The sequence below is a fragment of the Schistocerca cancellata genome, chromosome 4 (assembly GCF_023864275.1).
Source record: "Schistocerca cancellata isolate TAMUIC-IGC-003103 chromosome 4, iqSchCanc2.1, whole genome shotgun sequence".
NCBI lineage: Eukaryota > Metazoa > Arthropoda > Insecta > Orthoptera > Acrididae > Schistocerca > Schistocerca cancellata.
In genome coordinates, this window is record NC_064629.1 from 775,945,148 (window position 1) to 775,960,856 (window position 15,709).

Here is a 15,709-nt window from a genome sequence, read left to right on the forward strand (position 1 = left end):
TCGTGCTGGCAAGCACAGTGCATTAAGTCCTATGAAACATCCTGAATTGCTATCCATACAAAATCACCCATGTTAAAGAGTTTCTTCCAGCTGATCTCCCAGCAATGAATGTTGGTCGTGCTGGCAAGCACAGTGCATTAAGTCCTATGAAACATCCTGCATTGCTATCCATACAAAATCACCCATGTTCAAGAGTTTCTTCCAGCTGATCTCCCAGCAAGACAGACGTTCATTTTGGAATTTCTTGATCACATTCTATGGGTAGACAAAGCCCATTTCCATCTCCAGGAACATGTCAATATGCAGAATTGCAGAATATGGGCAACAGAAAATGCACACGGACCTCAACCGGTACCACTTCATTTTGCAAATGTGACTGTGTAGTGTGAGTTGATGCCATCATTTATCATAGATTCATATTTTTTCAAGTAGATGATTTCTGCAGATCCTGTTACTTGTACCATCACTGGTACAGGCTACGATAGCCTTTTGTGTACCAATGTCATTCCAACCCTTCAACAGTGTAGGTAGAATCATTTTTATGCAAGACTGTGCTCGTCTGCACATTGCACGGCCAGTGAAGTGGCTACCGCAGAGGCATTTGGAAATGCTAGAATTATCAGCCATCATTTCCCTACAGCCTAGCCATCTAGATCACCTGATCTTAATCAGTGTGACTTCTGGCTGTGGGTTTATCTGAAAGATATTGTGTTCAGTGTTCCAGTTATGAACATAGCTGAATTGAAGGCATGTATTTTGTAACACTTTGTGAACAGGACCCTCAAGACACTCAGATCTGTTGTAGAACATGCTCTTTCTCGATTTCAGCTTTTGGCAGAAAATTGTTGATATCGTATTGAACATCCTTGTGCCAATCTCATGACAGTTAGAAACTGATGACATTTTGCTTTTTATGTGGTTTTTTGGCCCAAGGACAAGTAAAAACTGATGTCATTTTGCTTTTTATGCAGTTTTTGGCCACAGGACAATTGAAAACCAATTTTTCCTATCTAATGCAACATGACATTGCTGTGGTGGATGAGCTTACCTAGCTAATATTTCCAGAGCAAACATTTGTCTTGCTGACAGCTCAGCGGAAAACAAGTACTGAATGTGGGTGATTTTGTATGACTGACAATTCAGGATGTTTGTTAGGAATTTATACACCATGGTCATAGGCATGTCCAACATTTGGGCAATTCCTTGTGTGTTTGCACACCATCAGTCTAACCCTCCTTGCAATGTTGTGGCCACATCCTTGACAGACGTTGGATTAACTGCTTTCCTCCCTCTGCCACATTGCATTTCAAAACAACCTGTCTTTTCGAGTTCTGCAATCATTTTCTCCAGACCCCTAGCAAACATCAGACCAATGCCTTTTTTGATACCCTTGAGTGTGTTGAACTTGTGCAGGACTACTGGTGCAGTCACTGTTATTGTGTAGGTGCTTTACCAGCAGCACACGGTCCTTCATGGAGACAGTCATGTTGGGTGTCTCTGACACAAAATAAAGAACAGCCGTGTGCCTTGCATCTGTTGATGTGCATATTCTGATGCTTGTAGTGCCATCTATTGTTCAGATTTTCATTAAATTTGGTGTGTTCCATGACATTTCCTCCTGTTTCAATACTATGCTTTTCAAATTTGGCATCATTCTGAATAGTGGTTCTCTTTCTGCAACATTTTAAATCTGGAACTTTAATTATGGACACCCTATATTTATGTGATGAGTTTCACTATTACTTCATTATTAATAATTTTGAGCCCTGAATGTGATGTATGTGTAGTTGTACTTGTTGGATTATTCAGTTCCACTATTACAATGGTTTTACATTTTCTTATTATGTAGTAATGTCAACACTAGTAACTTTCACTGTCAATAATTCTCTAGTTATTTTACTAAAGATGGTCAGTAGAGGTAATCTACTTAGCTCTTTGCAATTAGTTATGCTATGATCACCAGTAGACATATCACGAGCATTACTATCTGTGATGGTACACTAGAGACGATTGTCTTTGTTTGTTTGATGTGTGAATGTTCCTCCATGATTTTTCATCCGTTCGACATTAATCACTGTTGATGTTGCTCTAAGTGCTGTATTGACTATTAATTGTGGATTTTCACCTTGACAGCTTTGAGGTTGTATGAGCCTAAAATGAACATGAAATATGCTTTTACGTGATGCGTTTTCATGGTGTAAATACATATAAGTATTTTATACCCACAGTCTTGTTATATTATACTGTTTTTGCATACGTTATATGTTTCCTGTTTCAGTGTTGATAGATATCCTGTGAAGATGGTCCATGACCAAAAACCAGTAGACATATAGGTTTTAAAATAAATAGCTGGTGCTTAAAAATGCATTTTTTTTTTCAATTATGGAATGATTCATGAACTTCCATCCTCAACAGAATAAAGATGATGTAGATATTTAACCAATAATGCCAATTAATTAGGGTAAAGAAGAATGTGTGTGTGTTTTTCTTGAACTTAGAAGAAAAAATAAATGAAGTAGTTCTGTTCCGTGGTTAGAAACTATTCTGGTTTTCTCCGTTACTTTATGAGACTGCTCTAAAGACATTTCAGGAGCCCCATACTGTGAGGGCAGCCTTGTGAATTTGTCCATTCCTTACCATCTTGCAAACATCAGGAAGGGTGTAAGAGTGCACCGTAGAAGGAGACAGAAATGGTTGGAGTTTAATATCCCACTGTCAACAAGATCATTACAAGCTGAGCAGTATCTCAGTTGGAGAAGAATGAAACTATGGCCATTGGTAATGACAGAATCAGTCAGGAATTCACATGAAGTGATTCTGGAAAACAACATAACACCTAGATTAGGGTGATTGGATAAGAATTTTAATGCTGCCTCAGCAACAGGAAATCTAAATGAGGATGGACGACTTTCACCTTGCTGCCTACAGTAACAGTCCACTATATTACTGACAGTGATACTTGCTCAATCTTTAAGAGCAAGTACCCAAAGATTTTGTTAGGATTTGATACTCTGTAAACAAAGTGTGCTTTGAGTTTAGGTTTCATTAGGAGGTTGTGGAGCAGGAAAAGTGAGAATTGAATTCACTTACACTGGAGAAAATCCTTGACATTGTATACCTGAGATGATTTAAGAACTGATAACTCTTTTCCATAATTTTGTTGGGGCATTTATAGTTATATTTCTATCAGTAACAGAAGCAGTAATAGTAGTCCTACTTTTGAGGGTCATCAGATTTCCTTTTTTTATCTGGCACTGTACTTTGACACAAGAACTCAAAATTTCAGTAACAACATACACTTCATCATTCTAGTGAAATGACCATCATTAGTGAACATTTATAAACCTTAACTGCATATCAGCAGAGTAAAATTTCTTCTGCACATGGAGTGTAATTGCCATGATGTTTTGTTTGTACACAGAATAAATTTTTAAAACAGTGCTATGTTGGTTTGACCCTATGGGATGTGAAATTTATTCTTTCTTCTCCATCATAACCTGACACAGACCTTGATGTTATGGTTTGATCTCATTTCTTCCACATGAATGAGCACACTCTTATTGTGAATCAACTGGTGCACACCCCTTCCATGCAGATACAGAAACATGACATTTACCTATGTACAATGTGGCATGAAGTGTAGAGGAGGATTATTAGGCCAGTGCACTTTGCAATTTCATGGCCTATGTGCATCTGCATGAGTGCCCTATTGTGGATCATTGTATAAAACTGACTTTGACCAACAAGAGGAAATACATTACTGTAAAATATGAAAACAAGGAGCACCCTTCAGAATTATAGGTCTCTGTCATAAGACCTTTCCCTAATTAAGTAAATGACATGTGACCAAAGAGCTAGAAATTTATGTATGTTACAATAAAGCAGGGGACAAAAATCTGATTGAAAATCTTTAAATTGAATTTACTAAGTCTTCCAGATGTTTTTACTTGCATATAATGATGATATGTATAAGTGCATAAAGTTTTTCAAACGTTGGTGAGAAACATCGAACACCATTAAAATAAATAACCTCAGGTGGTCCTGAAAAGCTGTGACAGCAAAAAGAGCTTCACTTCAAATTTAAATAGTCAAAGCCTCACAGACAAACAAAGATTAAGAGAAGATGCAATGAGCGTAGGGAGAGCCATGTGTAAAGCATTCAATAAATCTGGAAGTAAAATTTTATCTATCAAAGTGCCTCTTTTAAATTGTCGCACAAATGACAAAATGGCTGGTATCGAAATAAGTGTTCCCAGAATAGAGAAGCAACTAAAATCGCTAAACTGAGGGAGGCCACTAGACATGACGGGATACCAGTTTGATTCTACTCAGAGTATACAAAAGAAATTACCCTCTTTTAGCAGCAGTGTCTTTGGAGGACTGGAGTGTTCATGCTAATTGGAAAAAAGTGCAGGTCATTTCTGTTTTCAAGAAGGTTTGTCAAACAGATGCACAAAACTATTGGGGTACATCTCTGACATTGGCCAGTCATAGAATTTTGGAACTTGTTTTATGCTCATGTATTATGACATTTCTTGAGGCCCAAAATCTCCTCTGTAGGAACAAACATGAGTTTTGAAAACAACGATCTTGTGAAACCCAGATCGCTCTGTTCATCCATGAGACCCAGAAAGCAGTAGAAATGGGCACCCACGTACATGCTATTTTCCTTGACTTCCAGAAGGCATTCAATACAGTTCCACAATGCCACCTAATGAACAAAATATCAGCGTATAGAATATCAGACCAACTCTGTGGTTGAATTGAAGAGTTCCTAGCAGACAGAACACAGTTGTCATTGTGAATTGAGGGAAGTCCTCAGATGTAAAAGTAACTTTGGGCATGCCCCAGTGGGTTGCTACAAGACAATTACTTCTCACAATATATATAAATGACCTGCTTGATAATGTCAGAAGTCCCATGAGGCTGTTTGCAGACGATACTCTTGTACACAGAGAAGTCGTGACAGTGGAAAAATTGTAGTGAAATTCAGAAAGACCTGCCAAGGATCGATGCTTGATGCAGGGAGTGGCAATTAAGCCTCATCATAAACAAATGTAATGTCTTGTGAATACATAGATAGAAATAGCCTTTATTGTATGATTACACAGTTGCAGAACAATCACTGGAAGCAGTTATTTCCATACAATACCCAGGAGTATGTGTACATAGCGATTTGAAATGGAACGATGACATAAAATTAATTGCGAGTAAGGCAAATGCCACACTGAGATTCATTGGAAGAATCCTCTGGAAATGCAGTCCATCAACAAAGGAATTAGCTTACAAAACATTTATAAGACCAATAGTTGAATTTTGCTCATCAGCATGGGATCCATACAAGATAGGACTGGCAGAGGAAATATAGAAGATCCAAAGAAGAGCGGCACATTTGGCTACAGGTTCATTTAGTAACCACAAAAGCATTGCACAGATGATCAATAAACTCCAGTGCCAGACACTGCGAGAGAGGTGTTCTGTATCGTGGTGTCGTTTATTGTTAAAATTCTGAGAGCATATGTTCCTAGAAGAGTCAAAAAATATATTACTTCCTCCCATGTACATCTCACAAAAAGACCATTAAGATAAGCTTAGAGAGATTCAGTCCCACATCCCTGTATAATTTCTGTCACATGAAGCAAAAATTGTTCGATAATTATGTAATGCATGTGTGTCTGTTTCAACAAGAAAAAGAAATAGCAGAACGTAGAAGGAGACCTAAATAGAAATAAAATTTTGACTTTAGCATTAAACACTTCCATAAATATCAAGATTTCCAAAGTTTGTTCACATTTTGGATATGTCTAAAAACTGCTCTGAAATGAATCAACATATATGGAAGACTCATATTGACACTAATGCAAATGTTACATTACATGACGAACTAAAACAGTCAGTTCTGAACCACTATTCAACTTAATTTTTTCATATACACATAGGACTGTCTGAGGTGAATGTTCCAAATTCTTAACTATGAAAATAAATTTTGGGGATATGCCATGCTTTACACAAAGAATATAACTCATCTAGTAATTGGTCTTATTTTGAATATATAATTGCAAGATGCTACATCATTGTTTACTGTGGATATAATTAAGCAACTGACTGAAAGCTTCATCCATTGTGTTCACCTATCATGATGTAATACTTCCTCTCCCATGTAGTTTTCATGTGAACTAGAAAGATGTAGGTGTGAGACTGATTCCTCAGATGAGCCACTTTGCTACTGGGTGTTTTTTAGGATTCTTCAAATTTGTCATGAATGGTTGGTATAACTGAAGACTATAAATGAGAGATAAAATTCGGAGTCACTTATTCTTATAAAAAAGATAGGAACTTTAGTGATACAGGGACCAGTTCTTTTACTGCTGTACTGTAACAATGTTTACAAAGGTGAGTGATTACAAAATTACAAGTCTTTGTTGTAAATTATTCTATTCAATCAAATATTTCACTCTTGTAAGTACAGCTTGAAATAAAATATAAATACAATTACTTGTTTACACAGTCCTGAATTAAAAAAGCTGTGTGTTCAAGCTAATACTACTCTGTCTTCAGATTTGATATTTTTTTTTTTTACACTGAAGCACGAAATAAACTGGTATAGGCAAATGTATTGATATACAGAGATGTGTAAACAGGCAAAAGACGATGCTGCGGTCAGCAGTGCCTATATAAGACAACAAGTGTCTGGTGTGGTTGTTAGATTGGTTACTGCTGCTACAATGACAGGTTATCAAGATTTAAGTGAGTTTGAACGTGGTGTTATAGTCAGCACACGAGCGATGGGACACAGCATCACCGAGGTAGCAATGAAGTAGGGATTTTCTCATATGACCATTTCATGAGTATGCCGTGAATTTCAGGAATCCATTAAATCATCAAATCTCTGACATCGCTATTGCTGGAAAAAAGTCCTGCAAGAACAGGACCAACCACAACTGAAGAGAATTGGTCAACATGACAGATGTGCAACCCTTCCACAAATTGCTGCAGATTTCAATGGAAGATCATCAATATGGCCTTTTCAAGTTGAAGGCCCACTTGTGTACCAATTCATTATGTCAGTTCCCTCCACCACTTCTTCAGACATTAGTCGAGTCCATGCCACGTCTTGTTGCAGCACTTCTGCATGCTCGTTGGTGTCCTACACTTTATTAGGCAGGTGTACCAGTTTCTTCGGCCCTACAGTGTATATGGCATTTGCCATCTCCATAACTGGCCATGCACAGTATTTACTATAAGTTTTCCATTGAGCTAAAGCCGGGAAAAATGGGTGGAGTTTCATTACAATTAATCTCAATCCTGAACAAAACTCTCATTTATATATGTAGATATTTGTAGAAGTGTGTTACATTCTCTGGAAAATCCATGAGAAAAAATGACATAGAGTACAACATCATGTTTATGTTGAGTTCATTATAAATCAAACATCTGTGTCAGTTGGACAAGGATGGTGAAAAAATTGGCTGTGGCATTAGCTAATAAACTATCTCAGAACTGCCCCAAAGTGATTTAGGTAGACAGCAGGAAACCTAAACTATGGCAGCCAGACAGGGGCTTGAATATATACCTATTGTGTTAGCCATTGTTCCACTTTGCTTTGTGAGTACTCATTAATCACCGAGCGAGGTGGCGCAGTGGTTAGCACACTGGACTCGCATTCGGGAGGACGACGGTTCAATCCCGTCTCCGGCCATCCTGATTTAGGTGTTCCGTGATTTCCCTAAATCGCTTCAGGCAAATGCCGGGATGGTTCCTTTGAAAGGGCACGGCCGATTTCCTTCCCTCACCCGAGCTTGCGCTCCGTCTCTAATGACCTCGTTGTCGACGGGACGTTAAACACTAATCTCCTCCTCCTCCTACTCATTAATCAATTTCGATTTCCAACATTTGGCAAGAGGTGGTTGTTAAGAAGTGTATGGTACTTGTAGTCTCTGTTCAGCTGAAAGACAGAAGTTCCAAGCAACTGGAAAAAACCACAGGTGACTCCTGTTTGTAAGAAGGGTAAAAAAATGGACCTGCAAAATTACAAAGTAATATTGTTAACAATAGTTTTCTGCAGAATTCTTGAGTATATTCTAAGTTCAAGTATAATCAATTTCCTTGAGAGTGAAAACGTTCTATCTACAAATTAATGTAGATTTAGAAAGCATCACTTGTGCAAAACTCAGCTTGCCCTTTTCCCCTCACAATATCCTGCAAACCATGGATAAAGGGCAACAGCCAGATTCCATGTTCCTGGATTTCCAGAGAGTATTTGACACAGTAGCACACTGCAGACTGTTAACAAAGTTCTGAGTGTGCAGAATAGGTTCTCAAATGTGTAAGAGGCTCAAAGACTTTTTAAGTAGCGTGAGCAGCAATCCGTGACTGCTTTCTGATATGTACAGGGCAGTGTCATCTTTAGGTTACCTTGGGAGGATGCAGGAGAACTTGGACAGACTTTTTAAGTAGTGTGAGCAGCAATCTGTGACTGTTTGCTGATATGTACTGGGCAGTGTTATCTTTAGGTTACCTTGGGAGGATGCAGAGAACTTGGACAGAATTTCTGTTGTGTGTGATGAATGGGAGGTTGCTCTAAATCTAGAGAAACAGAAATTAATGCAAATCAGTAGGAAAAATAATCCTATAATGTTTGAATATAGTGTTAGTGGTGTTCTGTTTGACAGTAATGTTGGTTAAATATCTAGGCATAGCATTGCAAAGCAACATGAAATTGAATGAGCCCATCAAGTCAATTGTAGAAAACATAAATGGTCAACTTCAGTTTACTGGGAAAATTCTAGGAAAGTGTAGCTCATTTATACAGGGCGTTACAAAAAGGTACGGCCAAACTTTCAGGAAACATTCCTCACACACAAACAAAGAAAATATGTTATGTGGACATGTGTCTGGAAACGCTTAATTTCCATTTTAGAGCTCATTTTAGTTTCATTCTTCCACCTACGCTCAATGGAGCACGTTATCATGATTTCATACGGGATACTCTACCTGTGCTGCTAGAACGTGTGCCTTTAGAAGTACGACACAACATGTGGTTTCTGCACGATGGAGCTCCTGCACATTTCATTCGAAGTGTTCGTACGCTTCTCAACAACAGATTCGGTGACCGATGGATTGGTAGAGGCAGACCAATTCCATGGCCTCCACGCTCTCCTGACCTCAACCCTCTTGACTTTCATTTATGGGGGCATTTGAAAGCTCTTGTCTACACAACCCCGGTACCAAATGTAGAGACTCTTCGTGCTCGTATTGTGGATGGCTGTGATACAATACGCCATTCTCCAGGGCTGCATCAGTGCATCGGGGATTCCATGCGACGGAGGGTGGATGTATGTATCCTTGCTAACGGAGGACATTTTGAACAATTCCTGTAACAAAGTGTTTGATGTCACAGTGGTACGTTCTGTTGCTGTGTGTTTCCATTCCATGATTAATGTGATTCGAAGAGAAGTAATAAAATTAGCCCTAACATGGAAAGTAAGCATTTCCGGACACATGTCCACATAACATATTTTCTTTCTTTGTGTGTGACGAATGTTTCCTGAAAGTTTGGCCGTACCTTTTTGTAACACCCTGTAGAGGAGAATGCATACAGAAAAACTGCTCAGCCCATTCTTGAGCATTGCTTGATGTTTGGATTCCTCACCAGGACAGATTAAAGGAAGATAATGAAGCAATTCAAAGTTGTGCTGCTACTGATAGTTTCAGTCAACATGTGAGTATTACAAAAAACAAAATGGGAGTCCTTGTAGGGAAGAAGACATCCATTTACCAAAACACTATTGAGAAAATGTAGAGGAATAGCACTTGTTGCTGACTGCAGAAAAATCCTGCTACCACCAACATATATCTCGCTTAGGACCATGAAGACAAGATAAGAGAAATCAGGATTCATGTGGAGGCATACGGTCAGTCATTTCTCTCTTGATTCTTTCATAAATGGAACAGGAAATGGCATGATTGGCAGTAGTATAAAGTATCCTGCATTATGTGCTATATGATGGCTTGTGAAAACTGTATGTATACTACTGGCCATTAAAATTGCTACACCATGAAGATGACATGCTACATACACGAAATTTAACTGACAGGAAGAAGATGCTGTGATATGCAAATGATTAGCTTTTCAGAGCATTCACACAAGGTTGTCACTGGTAGCAACAGCTACAGCGTGCTGACATGAGGAGAGTTTCCAACCGATTTCTCATACACAAACAGCATTTCCCCGGTGTTGCCTGGTGAAACATTGTTGTGATGCCTCGCGTAAGGAGGAGAAACGCGTACCATCACGTTTCCGACTTTGATAAAGGTCAGATTTTAGCCTACCGTGATTGTGGTTTATCGTATCATGACATTGCTGCTCATTTTGGTCAAGATCCAATGACTGTTAGCAGAGTATGGAATCTGTGGGTTCAGCAGGATAATACGGAACGCCATGCTGGATCCCAACGGCCTCATATCACTAGCAGTCGAGATGACAGGCATCTTATCCACATGGCTGTAACGGATCGTGCAGCCACATCTAAATCCCTGAGTCAACAGACGGGGATGTTTGCAAGACAACAACCATCTGCATGAACAGTCTGATGACATTTCCAGCAGCATGGACTATCAGCTCGGAGACCATGGCTGCGGATACCCTTGATGCCGCATCACAGACAGGAGCGCCTGCGATGGTGTACTCAATGACGAAATTGGGTGCACGAATGGCAAAACGTCATTTTTTCAGATGAATCCAGGTTCTGTTTACAGCATCATGATGGTCGCATCCATGTTTGGCGACATCGTGGTGAACGCACATTGGTAGCGTGTATTCGTCATCGCCATACGGGCGTATCGCCCGGCGTGATGGTATGGGGTGCCATTGGTTACACGTCTCGGTCACCTCTTGTTCACATTGACAGCACTTTGAACAGTGGACATTACATTTCAGATATGTTACGACCCATCGCTCTACCCTTCATTCGATCCCTGCGAAACCCTACTTGCAGGATAATGCACGACTGCATGTTGCAGATCCTGTACGGGCCTTTCTGGATACAGAAAATGTTCGACTGCTGCCCTGGCCAGCACATTCTCGAAATCTCTCACCAATTGAAAACATCTGGTCAATGGTGGCCGAGCAACTGGCTCGTCACAATACACCAGTCACTACTCTTGATGAACTGTGGTATTGTGTTGAAGCTGCATGGGCAGCTGTACCTGTACACGCCATCCAAGCTCTGTTTGACTCAATGCCCAGGCGTATCAAGGCCGTTATTGTGGCCAGAAGTTGTTCTGGGTACTGATTTCTCAGGATCTATGGACCCAAATTGCGCAAAAATGTAATCACATGTCAGTTCTAGTATAATATATTTGTCCAATGAATACCTGTTTATCATCTGCATTGCTTCTTGGTGTAACAAATTTAATGGCCAGTAGTGTAGAAGCATACTGATGAGACAAAACATTTTGACAACTGCCCACCGCGATGTTGAATGCCTCCTGGTGGTGCTGCAGGCATGTGACTCAGTAAGGAAAGAATGTAAGTGGAAGAGAGATGAATGGGCAGTCATTATAGCGAAGATGCGGACGGCAAATGCAGAAATCCACTGATACAGTCAGTTTTGACAAAGGGGATATTGTTGTGGCACAGCGGCTGGAAATGAGAATCTCTGAAACAGTGAAGCTGGGTCACCTGTTATCTTACTAATGTCATGAGCCCTGATGGAGAGTGGTTGAAGGATGTGGAAATACTGAGTAGACGATATGGTATCAGATAACCATGTCTCATCACAAAACATAGAGGTCGGATGATCCCCCACTGTGTAACCCACACAGCAGTCTGTTGCAGATCTAACAACAGAATACAATGCTGGTGCAAGCATAAGTGTTTTGGACCACCATTGAAAGGCCATTGTTGAACATGGAGCTCCACATCACATGACCGCTATATGTTTCTGTGTTGATCCAATAACATTGTGAGTTACGGTTGTAGTGGACACAGCATCTCTGAGTTCTTGCTGTGGATCGATAGAAGTGTGTCGCCTGTTGAATGAATCACATTTCTTGTTACGCCACCTTGATAGTTGGGTCCTTATTTGCAGTCATCCAAGAGACATGCACCGCACCACAGATGCAGGTCAGTGAAGGCACAATTATGCTGTGGGGTACATTGAGTTGGGCTTTCATGGGATCTTTGGTGGTAATCGAAAGGATCATGAAATCAGTGAACTACATGGATGTTATTGTGGACCACCTGCATCACTTCATGCTTGTTTCCCCCTACGGTGATGATATCTTCCAGCAGGATAACTGTCCATGTTGCAAAGTCATATTCATGATACAGTGGTTTGAGGGGCATTATAGTGAACTCACATTGATGTCTTGGCCAGCAAATGTGCCTGATCTGTACCCATTGGAAAACATACTGGGCACCATTCCATTCCATAATTCACGGGAATTGCTTGACCTGTGCAGAGACATCTGGTGCTACATACTACTGGAATCCTGTCAAGTACTTGTAGTATCCTTACCAAGCAGAATCTCTGTAGTACAGTGTTTGAAAAGTGGAACAACATACTTAAAAGTTAGTAATCATAATGTTTTGGCTCATTGGTGTATTTATTTATTCATTTTTCTTTGCTCATGGATGCGACAGTTTACAGGTGTGAATGTTGAACGCATCATACACATTTAGGCAAGCTGTTCAACATTTGACTAATTTGTCACGGTACATAATGTGAAGGCTTAATTTTAATGAATACAAAGTGTGTTTACAATAATTATGAAATACAAAAAAGGACAGTGTACTAACAAATTTATATATAAAAGTGTGCAGTTCTCATCTTAGGTTTGGTTATGCTATTCATAAATTACATATTTTTTTCTGTTAGCCCCTCTAAGATTTTCTACAAAGAGTTTACTTCCTTTTATATCCTTTTATGTGTTGTTTAATGTATTGAATACCTCCTGCTAGTTTTACCAAGAGCATCCACTGCCAGTGTGATGATGTGTTGTCTAGCTCCTTTTTTGTATCATAAAAATTCTTTTTAAGTACACTGCTTTTGCATTGCTCCACTTATAAATTGAATAGGAAGGATGTGGATATATGCACACATAGTTCACTACTCTCAGAGCTCCTTCATTAATAAATGTAGATTAATGTTATCTACTAATTTACTAGGAAATGTTTGTGTTGCTTGTTTACTGAAGGACATGATTGACAGTTTTCTTTCTGTATGGTTCCAGGCTGTGCTGCGGGAAAAATTAAAATATGCCATCCATTTCTGCAAATCTATAGACACTGATGAATATGCAAGAGTCGCCATGCCAAGCAGTGGTGCTGGCTCAAGTAATTGTGACAGTGATGAACTGGACAGCATTGCAAGTGATGGACCAGAGTCTGTATGACCACAGAACTGTAGGCTGTAATTATGTTATATATGTAATTTTGTTAAAAGAAATAGTTTGACAGCAATGTGTCATCTTCGTTTCCCTTTTTTTCCATGATCGAAAGATACAAATATTATATTTTAAAATATTATACTGAAAGCAGTACAAGGATCTGTTATTTCTGTACAGACACTGTACTGACTTTTTTCCTGTGATATAATGTATAAGCTTCATGTTATCTTTTTCTCTGTCATCATATTTCAGTAAGTCTTTACTCTTGGTATTTTTATTTTCTTTTGCTTGAAAGTACTGTTGTATTTACAAGAACGCCAGTCAGTATTAAACTTTAAAGGATATGTGATCACCATTTACCTCCAAAAATAAGTAAAAACACCAGGTAGGGTAAGTGAAAAAGTGAAATTTCAGAGCTTTGGATTTTGTACAAGGGTTATCAGAGAAAAGTTTAAAAGTACAAAATTTCCTGCATTGAGGCACAACTACATTAGTGGTATTACATGATATGCAAGGAGTGACAAATGGCTATTGAGAGGCAGCACAGTTTGGAAAGGGTATTCATCCAGTCATACATTGTTTACCGTAAATGTCATCATGAGTAGGAACCTTCAAGGATGAGCAAAATTATACATAAATTGGAAGAAGTCTCTCCCGCAGACTATTTGGCAGACTGTGAATTTATGAGAAAAGCATGAGAGTATACAGTTAAGAGGTACTGTGTGTCTAGAATAACCTATAAATGAATAATTTGAAAGAAAATTAAAGACCAAATACGATTGCTGAAAGAGAGAGAAAGAAACAGGACCAAAAATAGAGTGTGATATACAATCAGTATAGCAAATGACAAAAAATATTTGTGAATGCTTGGAGGCTAACCATAAACGAATGAAAAGAAAATGTAGAAGAACTGGAGGAGGAGGAGGAGGAGGAGGAGGAGCAGGAGGAGAAGAAGAAGAAGAAGAAGAAGAACACTGAAGATTACTGCACTACTGATGAAAGAAGACAAGCTAATAGTAATACTACTACAGTTCATTGACATGTTAACTCCCTGTAATTTATCCTGCCATCTAAGATATCCACTATTTTAGTTGTGCCTCAGACCTTTGTTTTCAAGAAGTAAGAGTACCTCTTTTAAAAAGAAAGTGCAAAATGTTTCCTTCAGTTTTATGTACCCTACTCATGACTGTTATTAGCTTTTCAAGGCTAATGGTGACCCAGCATTCCTAGAAAGACAGGTATCTCTGTTGACTTTCTTGTTTTCTATCAGTATTAAGTTGGACTATTAAACTTCAGTTTTTTATGCTTGTACTATACCATTGTAAATATATTTAATGTTAAGTTATGCACATGTTCCTAATTCTTAATATTTTTACCGTCTATAAATTTTGGAATGTGATATCTTACAAGGTGAAATTTAATGTAATTCTAATGTATGACTCTAAAAATACGGACAAGGAAAACAAAAACACGAGATTCATCAGTATGTTGAATGACATTATTTGTGTTAATTGGAAAGAGGATAAAGCAATTTCTGCAAATTAAGTTCTGTGGAATAAATTGATCATTTTGTAATGAGATCAGTAAAAGCGCATTACAGAAAATAAATCTTGTAACATTTGAGATGTTTAGCTCCAAAGTAAGCAGTATCCAGGAAACTGCTCTATGAGTCCACTTCATGTGTGCTAGACAATGGGTAACTACTTCTCATAGGTAGATTTCCACTGGATATTTTGTTGGTTTTTGCAAGATGACCCAAGAATACTTTCGTACTGTCTAAATACTGCAATATATCTTTGCGGTCTTTTGCCTGCCATAATGTGTGGTTTCTAAACATTGCTAATTATTGAAATGTTTTGTAAACCTAAATATACTTTCAGACAATTGCATTGCTGCAAGTAACTTTTGTCATGTTTGTAATGTGCAGTGAGCTTAGTGATGTTCATGACTTTACAGAGTAATGACAAATCAATACCACAGTTTTACAGTTTAAACTGTTGAAAATCTGTCCATAATTATGTACATTGTTAATAAAAAAATTTGTAATAATATTTGCCTTTTATTTGTTTTATCACAATTCTGATTTTAAAGCCTTCATGTGAAAAAAAGATCAGAAGACTTCTGATATCTACAGAGAGAATAACAATTTTTTATGAAATTGAAAGGAAAAAAAATTATGCATGTAGGGAGGTGAGAAGAAAGGAGTTAGGTTGCAGAGAAGACTCATGTTGGAATGAACAGAAGGAATTCAGCTTCCATGTTGGCAGCAGACAAGAATTAAGACCAGTTAGTGAATCTAAACTCTTTGAATGTTGTC

The 15,709-nt window shown here is 38.5% G+C and overlaps 1 protein-coding gene across 1 annotated transcript in view; it reads left to right on the forward strand.

Moving 5' to 3' along the window:
* Positions 1–15,443, forward strand: part of LOC126184598 (E3 ubiquitin-protein ligase HERC2) — an 812,863-nt gene extending 797,420 nt beyond the window's left edge. The window contains exon 84 of the mRNA XM_049927039.1: positions 13,237–15,443. Coding sequence (XP_049782996.1) covers positions 13,237–13,398 — 162 coding nt within the window. The 3' untranslated portion in view covers positions 13,399–15,443. The remainder of the gene's footprint in view (positions 1–13,236) is intronic.
* Positions 15,444–15,709: the final 266 nt, after the last annotated feature.